The 21,415-nt window shown below is 56.1% G+C and overlaps 3 protein-coding genes across 17 annotated transcripts in view; 2 read left to right on the top strand and 1 right to left on the bottom strand.

Annotated features, from left to right (window-relative positions):
* The window catches only part of LOC119711489 (Fc receptor-like protein 5), a 73,236-nt gene extending 68,477 nt beyond the window's left edge, over positions 1–4,759 (top strand). For 5 of the 12 annotated variants that reach the window (XM_038161782.1, XM_038161791.1, XM_038161794.1 and 2 more), the window contains 4 exons: positions 1,116–1,418; positions 1,501–1,587; positions 2,146–2,167; positions 2,918–4,759. In XM_038161782.1, the coding sequence (XP_038017710.1) occupies positions 1,116–1,418; positions 1,501–1,587; positions 2,146–2,167; positions 2,918–3,029 (524 nt within the window). In that variant the 3' untranslated portion in view covers positions 3,030–4,759. Of the gene's footprint in view, positions 1–1,115; positions 1,419–1,500; positions 1,588–2,145; positions 2,168–2,385 lie in introns of all 12 variants that reach the window. The other 7 variants (XM_038161783.1, XM_038161786.1, XM_038161784.1 and 4 more) reach the window with 7 other exon arrangements.
* The window catches only part of LOC119711495 (low affinity immunoglobulin gamma Fc region receptor III-like), a 30,412-nt gene extending 16,470 nt beyond the window's left edge, over positions 1–13,942 (bottom strand). For all 3 annotated transcript variants that reach the window (XR_005259728.1, XM_038161823.1, XM_038161821.1), the window contains exons 1-2: positions 13,788–13,942; positions 12,585–12,605 (exon numbers count right to left, since the gene is read on the bottom strand). Coding sequence is in view for 2 of the 3 variants with exons in the window: in XM_038161823.1 (XP_038017751.1) it covers positions 12,585–12,605; positions 13,788–13,931 (165 nt within the window). In the remaining variant the exon portion in view is untranslated. The remainder of the gene's footprint in view (positions 1–12,584; positions 12,606–13,787) is intronic.
* A 3,430-nt stretch (positions 13,943–17,372) lies between these two features.
* Positions 17,373–21,200, top strand: LOC119711496 (Fc receptor-like protein 4). Of its 2 annotated transcripts, XM_038161826.1 has the most exons (8): positions 17,373–17,496; positions 18,002–18,022; positions 18,111–18,869; positions 19,469–19,756; positions 19,840–19,923; positions 20,312–20,333; positions 20,423–20,502; positions 20,590–21,200. In XM_038161826.1, coding segments are annotated over exons 3-8 (504 nt in total). In that variant the 5' UTR covers positions 17,373–17,496; positions 18,002–18,022; positions 18,111–18,868; the 3' UTR covers positions 20,619–21,200. The 2 variants fall into 2 exon arrangements, with proteins under 2 accessions (XP_038017754.1, XP_038017752.1); XM_038161824.1 differs by lacking the exons at positions 19,469–19,756; positions 19,840–19,923; positions 20,312–20,333; positions 20,423–20,502; positions 20,590–21,200 and having other exon boundaries at positions 18,111–19,161.
* Positions 21,201–21,415: the final 215 nt, after the last annotated feature.

The raw sequence follows: 21,415 nt of genomic DNA, 5'->3' as shown, positions 1-21,415 counted from the left end.
TTGAGTTCCCAGCTTCATCCTCTGCTCTCCCTTCCCTACCTTGCTTGCTTCCACCCCTCCCTGCTTCCCCCCAGTCCCTTACTGGGCTCCCCCCACCCCTCTCTGAGCCACCCCACATCCCTCCCTGGGTTCCCTCTGTCCCATCTCTTGTCCCTCATCCCTGCCTGCCTCAACTTCACCCCTCCCTGAGTCCACTTCTCCCTCAAGGGGGTTCCCTCCAACCCCCTGGTACTCCCCTCCTGCCACTCCCCATATCTCTCACCCCTTACAGATCCTCTATCCCACCCCTGTCCCCTTGCAGGGGTTCCACTCTCAGGGGTGTCCCTGTTGGCACAGCCCCCTGGGGTGATGACTTGAGAGGCTACCTAGAACAGAGGCCAGATGGAGTTAAAGGAATAAAGAAGGGATTATAAAAAAGGCCTTCAAAGGATACACCTTGAGCAGTACAAGAGCCTGGCCAAGGCTATACCCAAGATGGACTCAAGACACACAGGATGGACTCTGAGTCACAAGTTTTCATACTTTCATGAGTTTTGGTCCATGTAAATACTGGGGTTAATTGTCCAATTGCAGCTTCAGGTTATGAAGTCCCATCCTCCCAGACTGCTCTCCTCAATTCGCTGTTGTTGATCCTTTTTGGGCCTGAAGCTGCAACGGTGTCCTTGGTTATCAGGCTGGAAGAGGATTGTTTTGTCTAAACTGTGAAGAGAACTTTCTAACACTTTATATGAAGTTCAGAGTTATAAACTCATGTAATAGAGAATCTAGAAAATAGGAAAGCTCAAACTTAAGGCATCAGGGGGACAGGTGGCACTGGGGGACCACCTGATGCTGAGATGTGCGGTGGCCACAGGGACAGATCCCCTGTCCTTCTCCTGGCCTATGGGGTGCTTGGGGAAACCTCTGGGCACTGTCCCCCACCTGGAGCTGCCCCACACTGGGAACACTGACAGTAACCAGTACCAGTGTGGGGACAGCAACAGGGACAGTGTGGTGGAGAGTGACCCCTGAATGTCACTATCCTGGGTGAGCGGGACCCTCGGGCTGAGGGTGAACTCACCCACGGCACCCCCATCCCACCCTGCCATGTGCCATCCCTGTCTCTGTCCCCACAGTGCCCGTGGCGAATGCCACCCTCACCCCCAGTCCCCCGGCACACCAGGTGCGTGCAGGTGACAACGTGACTCTGCACTGCTCGGTGCAGGTGGGCTCAGCCCCTGTCACCTTCACCTGGCTGCACAACGGGCAGGAGGTGGCCCAGGGTCCCCTCCTGGAGCTCAGGGACATCGATGTGGGACATTTGGGCACCTACCAGTGCGTGGCCACCAACCAGCTGGGACAGGATGGGCACCGCATGTTCCGGGCACTCAGCCCAGAGCTGGTCCTGTTGGAAACCCCTGACTCACACTGGGTGACAGGTGGGGTCATAGGGTGTCACCAGGGTGTTCAGGACCCCCAGAGTTCAGGGTGACCCTGATGTGTTCTTGTCTCTGTCCCCAGCAGTGGCTGTGAATGTCGGCAGGACCCTCCTGTTCCTGCTCCTGCTCCTGGCTGTCATCGGGGGCTGTCACTGGTGGCACCACCGGGGTGGGTGACAATGGCACGAATGGGAGTCCTGGAGTGCGGGGAAGCCCCCAGAGTGGGAGCAGAGATCAGCAGCACCCAGGGCCCCTGAACTGGGGGCAAACTGAGCCCGCAGTGACCTTGGCTTGGGGTCCTGGGGGATCTGGGTAGGAATTTAGAGGGTCTTGGTTGGGCTGCAGGGCCATTCCTGGATGGGCTTTGAGGAACATTGGGGTGGCACTGGGAGCTCCAGGATGGTTTGGGGAGTTCCCTGAAGGCTGTGCAGGGATGTTGGAGGATCTGTTTTAGGGGCGTTTGGGGAGTTCCCCTCCCTGCCAGGCTTGGGGTTCTGGGGGCTCAGAGGGTTCTAGGATGCTGGGGGTGTTTGGGTCCTTTCAGTGGTGCAGACGTTCTGGGGGGTTCAGAAATGCTTGGAGAGTCCTGGGGGAATCAGGGGTCTGGTGGGAATCAGGGCTGCAGTGGGGATTTGGTGGTCCCATGGATGGTTGGAACTGCTGAGGTCCCAGGAAAGTTCAGGGATCCCAGGGTCCCCATGGTTACTCCCTTCCCTTTTCTTTGCAGCCTCCAGGAAGCCCCAGGACAGGTGAGTGGGGGGCTCTGGCTGGGACCCTGTTTTTCCCCTCTCCAGACACCACCCAGATCCCCCTTATCCCCACAGGACCCCCCAGAGGAGGGGGCAGTGCTGGATACCAGAGCCTTGGGAATCAAATGGGTGGGGGGTGTGTAGGAGGGGTCACAGGGACACGTCACCCACTGGTGTCACCCCCCCACCCTGGTCCCCACAACTGGTGTCTCTCACAGGGTCTCCCTGCGCCACATCCGCCCAGGTGACCAACATGGAGCTGCCAGGACCCCAAGGGTGACAGCAGGACCCCAGTGACATCTACGAGAACCTGCTGTGACACTGGAAGCACAGGGGGTCCCTGACTGAGGGCACCCCTGCGTGTCCCACCCTCCCCAACTCCTGTGGGTGCCCACTGTGCTTGAGGGTTGGCCACGAGCGGGGCTCCCATGTGGGGCTGCCCAGTGCTCCCAGTTCTAGTGCTCCCAGTGCTCCCAGTACCCCCAGGGGCTCCCCATTCCATCCCCCAGTTCCAGGGGCACAGGACCCTTGTCCCTCTTATTGGACCCAAAATGCAGCTCTTTGATTAAACTGGGAGAAATGCTTTTTGTTTGTTCAGCTCTGCCTGGTCAGCTTGGGAAGGAGAAGAGTCCTGGTCAGGTTGTTGAGCAGATCGTTCTGTGACTTGCAGGATTTTTCAAGCTCCCTCAGTCCCTTGAGGACAGGGACAAAATGATCAATTGCTGTATTTCCGAACGGGTTCCCTTGCAGCTGCTCCACAGAGGGGAAGGAGCTGCCACTCCCTGCTTGTCCCCTCTCGGATAGCACCTGGCCACGGGCTCGGGGATCTTCTGCGGTGCCACCCCATCGCCACTCGTACTGACCCCACAGCTGCTGAGCCCCTCAGGCCGGGGTGGAGCCCAGCAGCAGTGGGAGCACCCCGAGAGCCATGAGAATGCTGGGAAGAAGCTTGGGGAGGCCGGGGGTCTCCCCAGATGCCACCCTAATGCCTGCCCCAGTTCCAGCCCTGCACGCTGCCCCTGGTGCCCAAAGCCCCACACCCGGTGCTCCTTGAGCGGCGTCTGAGCCCCAGAGCTGCTGCGGAGCCTCGGCTGGGAGGGAGGTGCTGGGAGGGCGGAGGGGAACGGGGACCCTGGAAAGGAGCCCCCGGCACTGCAGGAACAGAGTCCTGGCCTCAGGTCACTGTCCCAGGTCGCGGCTGCCATCACACTGCGAGCCACACAGCACCCCGTGGTTTGCATGCATGAAGCCAGTTTATTGATTTGGAAAGCTCCGTTTATATACCTTTTCAGCTATAGCTACAATTAGCAGCAATCACAATGTTTACGTTTCTTAGTAACATCTCTTAATCATGGCTTTGCACAGACTCGCACAGGCATGTACAGTCTTGTGTGATTTCTCTCAAACAAAGCATACCAAGCACACCGTTATCTTTTACTTCCTCCTTCAAAGTTCTGCTTTCTGTTGCCAAGGCTTGCAGCCTGCTCGGGTCTCCTGGGTTGACTATATGATGCTTTTATCCCCAATTGTCTGTTCTGTTTATGCTGAATAACAAGTTGTGCATCTTTAAGACTTGTTCCGAGAGTGAAGAGGGGAGAGAAGTGGTGCAGGGTTTTGTTTTCAGAAAGCTGCACCCACTCCTTGTGATAAATAGGTGTGATTTGTGCTGACAAAATTGAAACAGTAATCAATATTGATACAGTAATTAATATTTGGTAATAACAAAATAGTTAAAAAGTGTAATGCCAGGAAAGAGAAAGAGGAGGGGTCCATTCCCCCCCCTTCTCCAGATGTTCAGAACAGAAGGAAGCAAGAGATAACTATTACTAAATCTATCTAAAAGAGAGGAAAACTTGGTTGGAAAACAGGAAAATGTTAATTATATGAAATTTATTGCTTTAATGTTAGAACATAATATTGCCTTATATTATGTTAGCTTTGGCTTATACTATACCGGCTTGGTGGGCATGTGTAATCCAAAAAGTGAAATAAAGGACATGAAGAAAGACTATAGGCCTTCCTCAAGACAAGCCCCAAAGAGTGATGTGACCACCTAAAAGGATGGTGGAGCATGCGTGATGAAGGTGATGATGAGGGTGGAGATACAAGTGTGACAAATCGAAAATGGGAGGAGATGGTGATGACATACAGCATAAAAAGAGGAATTGTAACTTGATAACCTTGTACATGAGGTGGCAGGGGTCTAAAGCCCTTGCACTCCCTACTCTGTATGGTAAATTTTTGCTTATGTGTTATTATCAGAACCAAATTATTCCTCATTTTAACCAAATTATATTGTCAATATTTTGAGTGTATCCAATTTTATATAGTCTAAGCTACTTAATTAAAATTGCTGCTGCATTTAATTTTGTTTGGGTTTTTTTTTGTGATTGGATAATCAGGCAAACATAACACTCCTCAATATTCCTGTTTGTTGACTGTGGAAGGACAGATAGAGGGACAGAGCTCTCCTTTGTTTTAGTTAGTTTTAGCTAGCTAAAGAGGCAAAGAAGTTCCCGGGACTTTTTTTTTCCCTTTCTTTGGACCTGTTTAAACCTGCTCTGGACTGAACACCAGAAGAGCACTGTCAGCTCACACACGGATAGGAGACTGAGTGAGTCGAACTACAGCCCACAGAGGAGACTTTCTGAGTTTGTCTCTCTTTTGGAGCGGCAAGAGGTTTCATTGTTTAATATTGTTTAGCTTTTATTGTTTAATAAACAGTTTTTCCACTCTTCTCCAAGGAGGTATTTTTCCCGAAGCGGTTGGAGGAGGGGCTGATTGAGTCTGCTTTCTAGAGGAACTCCTTTGGGGTTCTCTCCCAAATTTACCCTGAACCAAGACAGGGTTAAAATGTCCACGTTGGTTACAAGCTGAGCAGTACTTTCAGTCCTGCTTTCTGGCTGTATTCCCATATCTCCCCCTTTCTTTTCCACCAGTAAAACCTTTTTTGTGGATTTATCAATTAGTCTTTGAACACATTGCAAAACACATGGCAAACAAATTACCATGAGCAACAATATGGCTAAAACATAAATTCCTATTTTAACTAAATTTTTAAACCAGCCAGTAAGCCCCCATGTGTCACCCTGATTTTCTAAGACTTTGCTAAGCCTTCTGATGTTTGCATTCTTGTAACGAACTTTCTCACACACAGTTCTGTAAACAACTTATGTTTTGCATTCTTTCATGGAGGAGGAGAGAATGGATGGACTCTTGGTCTGTCCAGTGTCATTGGAGAGGTGGCACTGTCACCCTCCAATCCACTGTCACTTTTGGAAAACTATAAATGTTGGAGTCAGAAAATAAAGGTCCTTCTTTTTGTTCACCTGGAGAGCAGCACTGTCCGTGTCGTCTTTTTGTGTCGTATTACGACACCCATGCCCCAACTATTTGTCCAAGAAAATCCCTACCGCTAATTTGAAATTTAGTTACACTGTGTTGAAGAGCTTCTACGCTAGAATGGATAGACTAGAGAATGATCAGACTGAAAATGGCTTATTCGTGCAGCATAAGCCTTCAAAGCCTTCGCAGCCATGTCCTGTCAGTCCTGCTTCTGTTCTTGTCTTGCTCACGAGGACTGTGTGGCAATGAGGGAATTTTTCTTTTCTCTGGGCCTCATTCTCTTGGGGGCTATCGATGTTTGTCCAGATGAACAGGGAACTGCTTTGGACCTGTTGGTGATAAAACACAAGTCTACCTTCTCCCTAGGTTAGTAAATGAGTTAGGCCTTATCACTGTACACTCAATTAAAGACCTTTACAGAGAAACTTGTAGAAATTTACTCTGCACATGCAAATCTTCAAAGCAGTATTGCTCTGCAAGAGATCAAATTTGATTTGATTTGATTTGATTTGCTTTCAAAATTTTTTGTGTAAATATCAGTGTAAACACTTGAGGAGCCGTACTCCTCCTTCTTTTGCTTTTTAACAACATGCATGTCTCTCGTTATGAACATGAATGCAACATAAAAAACAAAATGTGTGGCAAAACAATAAACTTACACTAAGCAGAAATAAAGCAGCTAGTATGTACAATTAGTAGTACATGAGAGATAGAAGGGTGATTTAATACAAAGCATTATAAATTCCCAGATACTGTACCATCCCCAGGGTCTGCAGGTACTGGCAAGCCTCATTTCAGAGTGAGGGCTTGGAGAACCATTCTTGGAGAAGATTTCCAAGTTCATTCTGAAAGGGGTTCCAGCTAATATAGGTCCAAATTTGGCAAGTCAAAATGACCTGAGTACAGAAAATGCCTGGGCACAGTGGGCACCCATGGGAGGTGAGGGTGGGGGTACACACAGGGGATGCCCTTGGGCAGGGACCCCCCCGTGCCCCCAAGGCCCCCAGGGTCACAGCAGGTTCTTGTAGATGTCACAGGAGTCCTGCTGTGACCCGTTGTCACACTCCACCCTCACAGACAGGATTGTGATGGTTCGTTATCTGATCTCAGGGTACAAAACACCAACACGGCAAGGGGGTTTGCAGTAACAATCAAAATCAGTGTACTTTATTGAATAATCACAGCAAAATGCATTGGAGGGGATTGGGGAAGTAAGAGAGAGAGAGAAAAAAAGAGAAAGAAACGCTGCAGGAAAGGAAAGGAAAAGAAAGAGGGAATAGGTATATCTACCAGCATAGAGGTGATGTAATTCTTTGAGGTCCAGTCCAGTCCAAATCCAGTTGAGGAGTCGCCTTCACGTTGGGGAGATCTTGAGTTAGCTAGCTGACTCAAGGGGTTTTTACTAGAATTTTCTATTGAAAGTTGGGAAGGAGGGGGGAAAAAGATACAATAGTCTTATGATCTCATCTGCTCAGCAGTGGGGGAGAGCCATTGTTTTCTTGGTTCAGTGGTCACTACCTGCAGGCAAACATCTCAGTTTGATCAGCTGTTCTCCCCCACACACACTGCCCTCCTCCCCCCCCAGGTTACAGGTTTCAGTCCTTGAGGAGAAAAGGAGTCTTTTCCATATAGGGGTCTCATGTCTCAGTCTTGGAGGCAATGGCTTCTTCCATCTCAGTCCATCTGTCATGGTGGTTGTACAGTAGATGAAGGGTCTTCTGTGGAGACCACCAAAGTGTAATTCCAGAAAAGAGTCCAGCCACGCTTGGGGGTGGAAAACTCCAGGACATTGTCACAGAGCAGATACAGGTGAAGAAAGGTCAAGGTGCCCCTTCTCCTTTCACTAGGTCCAGTGTTCCAATACAGCAAACACACCTGCAAACAATGGCTCAGCAGGCCAGAAGCTCTGCTCCGGCCTCAGGACCCTGGCACACTCCCACCAAACCAGGATGTCAAAACAGATCCTCTTTTGGTGGTCCCAGATTCTGCCTTTTTTTCACGACGATCGTGAGGCAGATGAGAGAAACTTTGGACAGAGTCTTACACCCTCCAAAGTGGGATTCTGGCAGCTTTGCGTAGGTCACCAAGAGGGATGTAGTACAGGGGGGCCCTGTGAGAGACACCGGTGGTGGGGACCTGGGTGGGGAGTTACACCTGTGGGTGACGTGTCCCTGTGTCCCCACCTACTCACATTCCTGCCTGCTCGGTGCCCACGGTGTGGGGGTCCAGCACCACCCCCTCCTCTGGGGGGGTTCTGTGGAGATAAGGGGGTCTGGGTGGTGTCTGGGGAGGGGGAAAGGAGAGTCCTGGCTCGAGCCCCCCCCCCATCTGTCTTGGGGCTTCCTGGCAGCTACCAGGAAAAGGGAAGGGGGTGACCGTGGGGACCCCAGAACCCCTCAACCTTCCTGGGACCTCAGCAGCTCCAACCACCCATGGGACTCCCAAATCCCCACTGCAGCCCTGCCTCCCACCAGAACCCTGATACCCCCTGGACACTCCAGGCATCACTGAACCCCCCAGAACTTCTGCATCACCACAGTGCTCCCAACCCCCACAGTGTCCCCAACCCTCTGAGCCTCCAGAAACCCAAGCCTGGCAGGGAGAGGTACTACTCAAACTCCCCCAGCACCCCAAAATGATTGCCCTGTATCCCTGCATAGCCCTCCAGGAGCTCCCCAAACCATCCTGGAGCTCCCAGTGCCACCCCAATGTTCAGCAAAGCCCACCCAGGAATGGCTCTGGGGCCCAACCAAGACCCTCCAAATTCCACTCAAATCCCCTAGGACTCCCAGATGAAGTAACTGCAGGCTCAGTTTCCCCGAGATCAGGGGCCCTGGGTGCTGCAGATCTCTGCCCCCCCTCTGGGGGCTTCCCCTCACTCCAGGACACCCGTCATCCCCCACTGTCCTCCACCCGGGCTGTGCCACCTGTTGCAGCCCCTGATGACAGCCAGGAGCAGGAACAGGAGGGTCCTGCTGACATTCACAGCCACTGCTGGGGACAGAGAAGGACACACTGGGGTCACCCTGAAACCTGGAGGTCCTGACCACCCCAGCGACCCCGAGTGACCCTACCTGTGACCAAGGGTGAGTGAGGAGTCACCTCCAGGGCCAACTCTGGGCTCAGTGCCTGGAACACACAGTGCCTGTCCCAGCTGGTTGGTGGCCACGCACTGGTAGGTGCCTAAGTGTCCCACGTCGATGTTTCCAAGCTCCAGGAGGGGACCCCTGGCAACCTCCTGCCCGTTGTGCAGCCAGGTGAAGGTGACAGGGGCTGAGCCCACCTGCATTGAGCAGCGCAGGGTCACGGAGTCACCTGCACGCAGCTGGTGTTCCAGGGGACCAGGGGTGATGGTGGCATTGGCCACGGGCACTGTGGGGACACAGACAGGGCTGAGGCCACAGGGAAGGGCTGGCAGCTGGTGTGGGGGGATAGGGACAGGGGGGGATGGGCGTGGTGGGGGATGTAGTGGCTGGGGCCACACCACAGTGAGACGACAGGAGAAGGAGAGTGATGAAAGGACCCGAGAAAGATTTCCTGGGGACATGGAGGTACCTAGGCAGGGGACCCAAGGAGGCTGTGGGGGCTCTCCATGCCCATCCCCGCACTCACTGTGCACCATGACACGGAGCCGGGTGCAGCTCTTCTGCATGCCACCCCCCCCCCCCCCCCCGCAATCTCCCTTGCAGCGCACCGGGCAGCTGTAATTCCCCGAGTGGGAGACCCCCACGGCGGGCACCAGCAGCTGTGGTGACTCCTGCGAGCCCCCCAGCACCTGCCCGTCCCAGTAGAACACGTGCAGAAGGGGGGGTCAGGGCCACAGGGGGCTGGGGGTGCTGAGGCAGCTGAGAGTAAGGGGGGACCCTCAGTGGGCTCGGGGGGACCCTCCAGCACCGGCACCAAGAAGAGCTCTGGGAAGGAGAGAAGACTGACTCTGAGTTGGCTGGGAGTGGCTTTGGGGATGTCAGGAGATTGGAGTTCCAGCTGTGGGGTACTCACTGTCACTGTCACTGCTGCTGACATTCCCAACCATGACCCCACTCAGCCCATGCAGTGGTAGTGGCTGCTGTGGTTCATCTGCAGAGGTGACAGGGACAGTTTGGACTCCCTGCGGAACTCCCTCAGTTCCTTCATGTCCTGGTAAAATCGCACCTTGGTGACCAGGTTTTTGCACCGGCCCCAGCAGCGCAGAGTCACCATGTCCCCCTCCAGCAGTGCCTGTACTGGCGCCTGCAGCATCACCCAGTCTGTGGGACAGGAGGGTCCCATCTCACTGAGGGGCCTGAGATGGGTCCAAGGTGCTTTCCAATGGTCCCGGGGACATCTAGGTGCACTGGGATGCCCTGGAATGTCTCTGTGTGCAGGGGACAGGCTCTGGCCACATGAGGGGTATGAGGTCACCCATGGACCAGAGCCCATGCAGTTATCAGGGGCCACCTTGATCATTTAAGATCCTCCCTCACCATTTAAGATGCTCACAGGCAGGCTGAGCCCACTGCCAGGTCTGTCACACATGTAGGTGCCACTCTCGGTGACAGTGAATTCATCGCGTCCGTCCTGCCACCAGCTCCGCCCATCCTTGTACCAGGTGGTGGCACTGACAGTCCCTGAGCCCTGGCAGGTCAGTGTCTCCCAGTCCCACCACACTGCCGGCCTCCAGGGGGGCTCCACAAGGAGCTGGGGGCCTGTCCCAGCTGGTTGGTGGCCACGCACTGGTAGGTGCCTGAATGTCCCACGTCGATGTTTCCAAGCTCCAGGAGGGGACCCCGGGCAACCTCCTGCCCGTTGTGCAGCCAGGTGAAGGTGACAGGGGTTGAGCCCACCTGCACCGAGCAGCACAGGGTCACGTTGTCACCTGCACGCACCTGGTGTGTCAAGGGACTGGGGGTGATGGTGGCATTGGCCACAGGCACTGCAGGGAAAGAAATGGGGCTGAGGCCACAGGGAGGGGCTGGCACTCAGTACAAGGGACAGGGGAATAGGGGGTTGAGGGTGGCCTAGAGGATGCTGTGGGTGGGGTCACCCCCAGCTCAAGGGTCCTGTCCACCCAGGACAATGACATTCAGGGGGACACTCTCAGCCATGTCCCTGTTGTTGACCTGGCACTGGTAGTGGCCACTGTCATTGTCCCCACCTTGGCACAACTCCAGGTATGGGCTGGTGCGGAGGACTGCCCCTAGCCCTGCCAGTGCCAGGAGAAGGACAGCAGAATTGTCCCTGTGGCCACTGTGCAGCACAGCACTAGGCAGTCCCTGAGTGCCACCTGTCCCTCGGGGGGCTGCACCCACTGGGACACCCTGAGAGTGGGATCCCTGTGGGAAGGGGGGACAGCAGGGGACAGTGAGGAACCCGGGGGAGATCGGGCAGGGGCAGGGAGGGCCCTGTGAGGAAGAGGGAGTGCAGACCTGGGGGGTGGTTTGGAAAGGGACCCTAAACAACGATGAGGGGTTCAGGGAGGGGACACCTGGAGAGAGATGGTGGTGACTCCAGTGAGGAGTGAGCAGACCCAGAGAGGCATTAGTGGGACCTGGGGACCCTGTGGGGACCTCAGAGTGGGGTGGGGGGAACCAAGGACGGGTAAGGGGACCTGGTGAGGGATGGGGGACATGAGCCAGGAATGTGGGGACCTGGGGAGGGAACCAGGGAAAGGATGGTGTGACACAGAAAAGCTGTTTGGGATGGATGGGGGTACCCATGTAGGGCAGGGGGACCTTGCGAGGAACCCGAGAAAGGAGTGGGGGAGCCATGAAGGGGTGCAGGAAAGGTTGGAGGCCACAGGGCAGGCAGGTGTCAGGGAGGGTTGGGGGTACCCAGGTAGTGCTGGGGGATCTGAGGACGCTGTGGGGGTCCCCATGCCCATCCCCGCACTCACTGTGCACCGTGACGCGGAGCAGGGCTCTGCTTTTCTGTACGGCCCCCTGCCTCAGAGCACACCTCGCAGCTGTAATTCCCCGAGTGGGAGACCCCCACGGCAGGCACCAGCAGCAGCAGGGACCCCTGCGAGCCCCCCACCACCTCCTTGTCCCAGTAGAACACGTGCAGGAAGAGGCTCAAGGCTGCTGGGGCTGGGGGTGCTGAGGCAGCTGAGAGTCAGGGAGGGCCCTCCAGCACTGGCACTGGGAACAGCTCAGGGCAGGAGAGGGGAGGGGGATTTGTGACCCCGAGTCCCTGGAGAAGGGCTGTGGGGGTGTTGGGGTGGTGGCTGTGGGGTGCTCACCATGCACTGTCACCATCACCAGCGCTGAGTCCTACAACCCCTGTGATACCTTGGAGTCCACCCAGCCCTCGCAGCAGTTGTGGCTGCTGTGGTACAGCTGCAGAGAGGACAGGGACAGCTCGATCCCATTGTGGAGTTCCCCCAGTTTCTTCCCCTCGTTGTAGAAGGACACCGAGGTGACTGACTTGTTCCACCAGCCCCAGCAGCACAGTGGAACAATGTCCCCCTCCAGCAGTGCCCGCACCGGCACCTGCAGCACCAGCTTCTCTTGGAGAAAGGAGGGTCCCATCACCTTGTGGAAGCCTAAGGGCTTCCTAAGCTCGCATGGTTCCGAGATGTCCATATTAGAAGAGACCAGCACACCTTGGGTCCCCAATTCCACAAGCAAGATCCCCTCACACTGGGATGCCCTGGGATCTGCTCATGTGCAGGGGACGGGCTCTGGTCACACCAGGAAGTGACCCACGGAATGGAGCCCATCCAGAGCCCTCGAGGTCCTGCGGGTGCCAGACTGGGGGCACCCAAATCCCCCTCACCCTCTGAGACTCTCACGGAGGGGCAGAACTTACTGCCGGGTCTGTCACACGTGTAGGTGCCACTAACGGGGATAGTGAAGTGGTCATGTCCCTCCTGCCACCAGCACTGCCCATTCTTGTATCAGATGGTGGCACCGGCAGTCCCTGAGCCCTGGCAGGTCAGTGTCCCCCAGTCCCACAGCACCGCTGGCCTGCAGGGGAGCTCCATGAGGAGCTGGGTGGTCTGGGCACCTGTGGGTGACAGGGGACACCAGCCTGCCAGGGCCAGCGCGGGGCTGAGGACAGTGGGGTGGGGCCATGGCATCCCCTGAGGACTCACCAGCGAGGCCGAGGGTCTGGGCTGGAAAGCGAGAAGGGACAGGGCTGGGTGGAAGTGGCACTGTGGGGACAGCGGTGTGTAAGAGCCTAAATGAGAGATGACGGACTCCAGGCAGCTCTTCAAAATGCAGTTTATTACATCCAAGACATTACAGCAGTCCAGGGTCATGGGCAACAGAGCCTGTGACTACAGCTGTCAGCTCCAGCTGCAGACAAGCCTGGAGACTCTTTAATTTTGATTATAAATGCCTTATATACTTTGCTGAGCATCTTAATACAGTAGAACCAATCTATACCTTAACTTTTATCTGTAGCCTGTCATAACTACTATAATTACCATATTCATGTTACTATTCTCCAATCACTAAAAGTTATACATTACAGTTTAAGCTAGAAGTTGTTTTTCAGTTTTCTTGCAGTGGAAAATTCTGAGACCTTTTTTCTGCTTACAACATCTTCTGACTTGTTTGCCTGTGCTATCTTTCTGCTTGGGAAAAATATCTTCTTGTTTGAGGTGGGTTTATCCTTTGCTCTAAGTCATAAAACCCCCCTTCTAACTAACATGCCCTTTGCCTCCTTGGTTGTCCAGTAAGACTGGCTCAGCCATTCTTTTCTTCTTTATCAAAACTTGCTTCCGTCTCTATTCCTTCTTCAGAATCTACATTCAAAAATCTTTCTGCTAAGCACAGATATCTGTGAGACTTTTTTGTCAAACTTTCATCCTCCCCAACAGTGGTGCACAGGGGCACAGGGTGTGGGGGCTGTCCCTGAAAGGTCTTCGTGGGGGCACTGGTGTGGCATAGGTGTCTCAAGGACAGGGACACTGTGGCCAACCCATGCTCAGGCAGGGGGACCCCATGCTGGCTCAGGTCACCCCCACCAGCCTCTAGATCTCTGTCCCTGTGGCCCATCCGCATGGTGTTTTTTCCCTTCTCCCTGTACCTGAATCCCTGTGTCCCTGTTGCTGTCCTCAAAGCCACCCCAGCCCCACAAGGTGTCGTCCCCCCCCCATTCCTGTGCCTCCTGTCTTGTCCCCTGTCCCTGTCCCCACAGCCACCCTATGGCTCTGGTCACCTCACGCACTGGTTCTGCTGGACTTGGGGACCTCAGGCGACCCCGCAGCCCCCCTGTCCTCCCTCCCTACTGCTCTCTGCCTCACCAGAGCCCATCCCCAGGGTGTCAGGCCCATGTCCAGGGCACTCACCCCACAGGAGCAGCACCACCTTCCTGGCCATCCCGGTGTCCCCAGCCATGTGGACTGGCTGTCACTCGCTGCTGTGGCCACCGCTCCCCTGGCTGGCGGCTCTTCGGATGAAGGGGAAGGAAGCGAGGTCACATCTGTCCCCATGTGTAGGTGGCCCTTGGTGGGGGCAGGGTGGGGGAAAGGTGGAGACACAGCAGGGGACAGGCTGGGGACATGATGGGATAGTCTGGGGACAAGGTGGGGGAAGCTGTTGCCAGGAGTGAGGGGCTCAGGGAATGTGGGGAACCAAGGATGGGTCTCCAGGAGAATGGGGATCCAGGGGAATTGGGGTCTCCATGCCTGGGGGCATTCAGGGATGGGGATGCTGTGGGAACATGGTCCCCAGGGATTTGGGGTCATGGCATGTGGGTGCCAGGGTTGGGGGTGCAGGGGGAAAAAAGGGACCCTTGGGAATAGGGGTTCTGGGAGAAGAAGCAGCCCATGGGATGGGATCAAGGCAATGGTGGTCCTGGGCAATGGCAGTGCTGGGATGGGGCTGCCCAGGGAGGAGAGACCAAGGCAATGGGGGTCCCATGTTTGGATTCCCAGGGAAATGGGGGTGCCAGGGATGCACAGTGGGTGGCTGGGCACAGGAGTCACAGCTCCTTCCTGGGGTGTCTCAGATTTTGGGGTGACTCAGAGCCCAGCACAGCCCCCACCCTGGGGCACCCCAGGATTTTCCTGGGAGGCTCTGGGTCTCTGCCTCACACACCCCTGGGCTTTTTCCTGTCACCCCCAATTTCCTGATTTAGACATCCCATGGAACACCTGAGTAGGTAACAGATGGGGGGAATCCCAAAAAGCAGGGGGGGGGTGCAGGCAGTGATTGGAGGCCTGGGGGGGATGGGGGTCTCTGGCTGTGACCTCCCAACACTTTCATTTTCTCTTTCCTGCACAGAAGGCAGAGGCCTTTTGTGGTGAGGCGAGGATGTGGATTCTGTCATGGCGGGGGGCACATCTAGACAGGTCCTGCCCTGAGGGAAAAGGGCTCCTCTGCTGTAGTGACACCTGGATCATGTCCCAGGGGTCTTGTCCAAGGGGGTCTTTCTCCTTCTGGGTGTGCCACATCTTTTGGGATTCCTCTCACAGAGGTGGCACATCCTAAGGACCTCTGTCCTGGGGGGCCCTGAGCATTCCTGCTGTCCCCAGTGGGGCCTGTGACCTCTGGGGTGCCCAAACTTAAGGCATGCCTGTTATGACCTTGACCTGATGATGGTAAATCCCAGGCATAATTTGGTTGAATTCCCTGATGCCCAAATGCTTGAGACAAAATTATATATCCATAGAATAAAGGCAAAAATCTTTTCCCACACCATTTCTTTCCCAATAAAAAAGAAATTCAGCAAAAACCAAACTCACAATGTGTAAAATGCTCTGGTTTATAGAATCCTTTTAATCATTGCTTCCCCAACAAGTTGTTCACAATAAAATCACAAAGAAATCAAAATGAAATGAGACTTTTTGGTTCCCTTTAGCAGCCCATTGGTGCATCCCACAGCAGCATTTGCTTGTGGATAACACAGAGTGTGGAATCTCCCTGAGTGTCCAGTAGCTCCATGGGATTGTTCCCTGCCTGCTGGGCAGCAACTCAGCCCCTAAGGAAGCCTTTCCTTGGGCCATATTTAGGAACTCTCCCCATTTTTCTCATTCCCACCCTGAAACTTGATTGACTTCCCATGGATTCTGCTCTCAAAAAGGGGAGAAGCTCTGTCCATCCTTGGGACAGTGCACAGGAATCTGTGGAAATGCCTGTGTGTGCCTCAGGGTGAGATTCCCTGCTAAATCCACTCCAGCCTGCCGTGAATTCCTCTGCCTGGGCACTCCCTGCTCCTGCTGTGACACCCCTGTTACCCAGACCAATTTGTGCAGCCCCTGATCAATATTTCCACACCTTTCCCTCTCTTCTGGTGCACATCCAGAGCACCAGAGGTTCCAGAAGGCTGCAGGTTTCGCTCAAGGAGGAGGATCCAGGCAAGTGGTTAAGCAGATCAGTGTGGTATTTGCAGTAGTTCTGGGGCTCTCTCAGTCCCTTACCCAGAGGAACAAAATGATCAATTGCTTCATTTCTGGACTGGTTCCATCTCAGCTGCCCCTGCAGGGGGGTTTCCCAGCCAGCCCTGCTCTGAAAACCATCAAAGGCCCTTGCAGAGCCACTGCTTGGGCTCCCTTTGGGGTTTGTGCTTCTTGCAGGGCTGAGCAAACCACAGGCAGGCCTTTTCCCCCACAGAATTCTCACCTCTGCAGCAGCTCTAAAGCTCCCACAATCAAAGCCAAGGGGGCTGGGGAGGGACCCTGAGGTCCTGGCTGCCACCTGGGGCTGGGGAGAGCAGGGCTGGCCAATGGCCATCCCTGTGCAGTGGGGCTGGGCCATGGCTGGGCCCCACGCCTGGATTGACAGGGATTCCCAGGATGTGCCACCCCTGGGACAGGAATGTGCAGGGACTTTTCTGGAACCGCACCCCCCGGGACAGGACGACCCATGCTAGGATGTGTCACACCCTGGACTAATTTCCCCCAGATGAACCCCAGAACAGGGACCTCAGAAGACAGAACCCTCCTGGACGTGCTCCCCAGGACAGAGAGCGTCCTCCTTTCCCATCTGACTCTCAGCACAAACGGCCTCTACCCTCTCGTTCAGGAAGAAGAAAGTGAAAGTGTTCAGGGAGCACTGCCCAACGCCCCAATCCCCCATAGCCTCCCCACCCTTCCCTGCTCCCCCCTCCCCATTTTCCCCCTCCCTTGGGTCTCCCAACCTGTTCCCTGCTCAGGTGCTTCAGGATTGCTCAACCGGGAACCGGGGTTGAGGGGATACGGCAAAAAGTGAGGAAAGTAAGGACAAAAACAGAAATAAAGAGAGGAACAAGTCAAGGGCAGGGGAGGGCACAGAATTTGAGCTGCCCAGGACCCCACATGATGTCTACCCAGGAAACAAGCACCCAAGGGGAGCAGCACTGGGTCCTGGATCACCCCCAAATCTGAGGCGCCCAGGGAAGGAGCTGTGACTCCTGGGCCCACCAAGTCCATCCCTGGCACCCCCATTCCCCTGGGACACCAACCATGGGACCCCATTTCCTTCTGTCTTCCCTTCCTTGGGACCCCCATCCCTGGACTGCAATTCCCCAGGATCTCCAACTCCAAAGAACCCCATCCTGGCAATTCCAGTCCCTGGGACACCCTTTCCTTTGGGGACCTTGATTCCCCCAAGACCCCCATTCTCACAGGGCCCCCCATTCCCCTGGTACCCCCATACCTTGGCCCCCACCCCATGATCACAAATCCCTGGAGGCCACATTGTTCTGGGACCCTCATCCCCAAGTCTGAGTCCACCCAACACTTGGGACCCCCATTTCCATGGGACCCCATCCCTGGGCACCCCATTCCCCTGGACACCCATCCTTGGCTCCCTACACTGCCTCAGCCTTGAAATTCAGGAAACACCATGTCCCCACCATGTCCCACCATCACACCCATGTCCCACTTTGTCCCCAGCCTGCCCCCATCCTGTCCCCACCCTGCCCCCACCAAGGGCCACCTACACGTGACCTCGCTTCCTTCCCCTTCATCCGAAGAGCCTCCAGCCAGGGGAGCGGTGGCCACAGCAGCGAGTGACAGCCAGTCCACATGGCTGGGGACACCGGGATGGCCGTGAAGGTGGCGCTGCTCCTGTGGGGTGAGTGCCCCGGGCAGGAGCCGGACACCCCAGGGATGTGGGAATCAGCTCTGCTGAAGCAGAGACTGGTGGAGAGGGGGCACAAGGGGGATGTGGGGTCCCCTTAGGTTTCCAATGCCAACAGAGCCAGAGTATGGGCATGGAGCCCAGTGTGACCAGAGTTGTGGGGTTGCTTTGGCAACAGGAACTGGGGAACTGGGGTATGGGGACAGGAACAGGGGGATGGAAATGTGGGGAGAAGAATTTGGCAGAGGGAACCTTGGGGCTAGCACAGCTGTGGGGACAGGGACAGGGGAACAAGGATGCAGGGACAGGGACAAGGGCCACATTCCATGCAGACTTGGCATGGGGAGAGGTGCCATTGAAATAAGAACATGGGCAAAGGGCCATGGGGACTAGGCCGTGGGGACAGGTGCTGGAGGGCTGGTGGAGGTGGCTTGTGCAAACATGGGGTGTCCACAGTGTCCCCATGACCCTCACCCAGCCTATCCCTTCTCCTTTCCAGCCCAGACCCTCAGCCTCTCAGGTGAGTCCTTGGGGGATGCCATGTCCCCACCCTGCTGTCTCCAGACCCACGGTGGCCCTGGCAGGCTGGTATCCCCTGTCACCCACAGGAATGCAGACCACTCAGCTCCTGGTGGATCCTCCCTGGAGGCCGGCAGTGCTGTGGGACCGGGTGACACTGACCTGCCAGGGCTCGGGGACTGTCGGTGCCACCACCTGGTACAAGGACGGGCAGCGCTGGGGGCAGGAGCGAGGCAACCACTTCACTGTCACCGAGAGTGGCACCTACATGTGTGACAGACCCGGCAGTGGGCTTAGCCCTCCCGTGAACGTCTCAGATGGTGAGGACAGTTTGTGTCCCCAGCCTGGCACCCACGGGAACCCTGAGGACTCTGGGCAGGCTCAACTCCATGGGTCACCTCCTGCTGTGAACAGAGTCTGTCCCCTACAGACAGGGACATCCCAGAGCATGCCAGTGGGGAGGGACCCTTGTGTTGAAACTGGGGAAGCCTGGTGCACTGGTTGTGTCCCAATATTGGGGTCCCAGTGACATCAGGACCCTCCAGACCCCTGTGATGTGACGGCACCCCTCTGCCCCCCAGACCAGCTGGTGCTGCAGGTGCCGGCACGGCCACTGGTGGAGGGGGACACGGTGACACTGCGCTGCCGGTACAGGCCGAAAAAGATTGTCAATTGGGTGTACTTCTATCGCGAGGAGACGGAACTGGGGCGGCTCCGCAATGGGACCGAGCTGTTACCATCCCCTCTGCAGCTGAACCACAGTGGACGCTACTTCTGCAAGGCCTGGGTGAACTACGGGGCATCACAGCGATGGGAGGAGTCAGCGCCAGTGACAGTGACAGTGCACAGTGAGCACCTCACAGCCCCCACCCCAATACCCCCCACAGCCCCTCCCCAGGGACTCGGGATCACCGTGCCCACAGTCCCCAATCTCCTGCCCTGAGCTTGTCACTGTGCTGGTGCTGGAGGATCCCCCCGAGCCCACCGAAGTGTCCCCCTGTATCCCTGACTCTCACCTGCCTCAGCATCCCCAGCCCCCTGCAGCCCTGAGCCCCTCTCCTGCACGTGTTCTACCAGGATGGGCAGGTGGTGGGGGGACCACAGGGGTCTCCAGCTCAGGGAATTACAGCTGCCACGTGCGCTCCGAGGTGGGGGGGGGGGGGGGGGGGGGTGTGTGTCTGGAAAAGCAGCTCCTTGTCACAGTGCATAGTGAGTGCGGGGATGGGCACAGGGAGCCCCCATAGACTTCTCAGGTCTCCTGCCTAGGTACCTCCATGTCCCCTAGACACCTTTTTTGGGTCCCCCTGCCTCTGCCCTGTGTACCCTCACCCTTCCGTGGTGTTACCCCATCCCCGACATCCCCCATCACACCCATCCTCCCTGTCCCTATCCCCACACTGGCTGCCTGCCCCTCCATCCAGCATCAGCCCTGTCTCTCTCCCCGCAGTGCCCGTGGCCAATGCCACCATCACCCTCAGTCCCTTGGCACACCAGGTGCATGCAGGTGACCCTGTGACCCTGCGCTGCTCAGTGCAGGTGGGCTCAACCCCTGTCAACTTCACCTGGCTGCACAACGGGCAGGAGGTGGCCCAGGGTCCCGTCCTGGAGCTTAGGGATGTCGATGTGAGACACTCAGGCTTGTACCAGTGTGTGGCCACCAACCAGCTGGATGGGCACCAGGCACTCAGCCCAGAGCTGGCACTGAAGGTGACACCATGGGGACACAGGGATACAGGTGAAGTTACACAGGGTCACCAGGGAGTGCAGGACTCCTGGGGTGATGGGTGACCCTGATGTGTCCTCCTCTGTTTCTTGCAGTTGCCGCAGGTGTAGGTTGGGCCCTTTTCTTCCTGCTCCTGCTTGTGGCCGTCATTGTGGCCTGGCACCAGTGGCACCGTGTGGGTGGGTGACAATGGGGGGACAGGGGTCCCAGGGAGCTGTAGAGGCCCCCAGAGTTGGGGAGCGATAGGGCAGCACCCACAGCCCCAGAACTGCAACCTCGTCTTTGGGTCCTGTAGGGTTTGGGGAGGTGCTGGAGGGTCCTGCAGGGATGTTGGGGCTTCTTTCAGGGGTCCTGGGGGTGTCTGTGGGGGTCTCTGTCCTTGCTGGTCTTTGGGTTCTTGAGGCTGAGTTGGCCTGGGGCACTGGAGAGGGTTCCTGAATACTGAGTGGCTTCAGAGATGCCTGGGGGTTCTGAGGGAAATTGAGGGTCCCATGGGGGTTCAGAAATCCGGAGAAGCGTCAGGGCCCTGGAGACTCCACAGTCACCCCTCCCCTCTTTCCTTTGCAGCCACCAGGAAGAAGCAGGAAAGGTGAGTGGGGGCCTCCAGCCATGAGTCCCCTTTTACTCCCCATGCCACAACTCTCTATCCCCTCCCCCACATCTTCTTTATCGCCACAGGGTCCCCCCAGAGTCCCCGGCCCTCCCAGAGGAGGGGGAGGTTCTGTACACCCACGTTGTGAGCACCAAACAGGCGCAGCGTGAGTACTGTGGATGGGGAGGACAGTTATACGTCACCCACTGGTGTAACCCCCAACCTTGGTCTCCTCAACTGGTGTCTCTTACAGGGCTCCCTCGCGTCACCAACCCCCTGTAATCCTAGGTGACCTACGCAGAGCTGCCAGGACCACATAGGCAACCACGGAAGCCCAGTGACATCAATGAGGTTGTGCCATGACACTGGGGGAAACTGGGAGGCACTGGGTGTCCCCACCCATGGGCACCCACTCGACTGTGTGCTGCCACTAAAAACTGCCCCTCTCCCCCCCTGTGGAGGCATAAAGATCACAAAGGGCTGAGAGAAGAACAATTTCCTGAAACAGCAACCAGAGAAAATAAAACCAACAGCAAAAGCAACAAGCTTCAGAGTCCAAATGGTCACAAAAGGAACGATTTCCTGGAAAAGCCTCCAAAACAGAGGCAAACTCCAGTCATTTCCCCCAGCACATTTCGTCTACCAGAGGAATCTGGAAGGGCCCTGAACCTTTCTTGCTCTGATGGCCAAAGAGGCCTTCAGGAGGCTCTGGATTCTCTTGTCCCCTGTTCCAAACCCCTCCTCTGCCCTGTTCCCCACATGAAGATGTCACAGAGGCCCTGTGGCAGTTCCGGAGCCTCCCCCTTTGCCAGGGCAGTTGGGATCAGGCCATGGCACAGGGCGAGGTGTCAGAGACAGGAAAAGTTTGATATCTCGAGACATTTTGGAACACCTGTGTGCAGCAAGGGTGGGTCAGACCTTGCTTTTGGTGAGACAGGGCCCCGTCTGTCCATCAGTCTGTCAGCCATGGCACACTGGGGAAAGCGTGATGCTCTGCCCAAGCCAGAGTGGCCGGGTGACCAGAAGTGCCAGCTGGGGAGAGGGCCCTTGGTGGCCCAACTGGCTTAAAAGGCAGAGCA

The sequence above is a fragment of the Motacilla alba genome, chromosome 25 (genome assembly GCF_015832195.1).
Source record: "Motacilla alba alba isolate MOTALB_02 chromosome 25, Motacilla_alba_V1.0_pri, whole genome shotgun sequence".
NCBI classification, from domain to species: domain Eukaryota; kingdom Metazoa; phylum Chordata; class Aves; order Passeriformes; family Motacillidae; genus Motacilla; species Motacilla alba.
Note: the sequence above shows the minus strand (reverse complement) of the source record. Positions and strands in the feature narration are given on the sequence as shown.

What these genes read in the sequence shown, in the direction of transcription:
- LOC119711496 (XM_038161824.1), top strand. Translation starts at nt 17,448, where the DNA reads ATGGCTGGGGACACCGGGATGGCCGTGAAGGTGGCGCTGCTCCTGTGG. An exon ending in GGTGGCGCTGCTCCTGTGGG is followed by an intron (nt 17,497 to 18,001) that starts GTGAGTGCCCCG and finishes TCTCCTTTCCAG; the next exon opens with CCCAGACCCTCAGCCTCTCA. An exon ending in CCAGACCCTCAGCCTCTCAG is followed by an intron (nt 18,023 to 18,110) that starts GTGAGTCCTTGG and finishes TGTCACCCACAG; the next exon opens with GAATGCAGACCACTCAGCTC.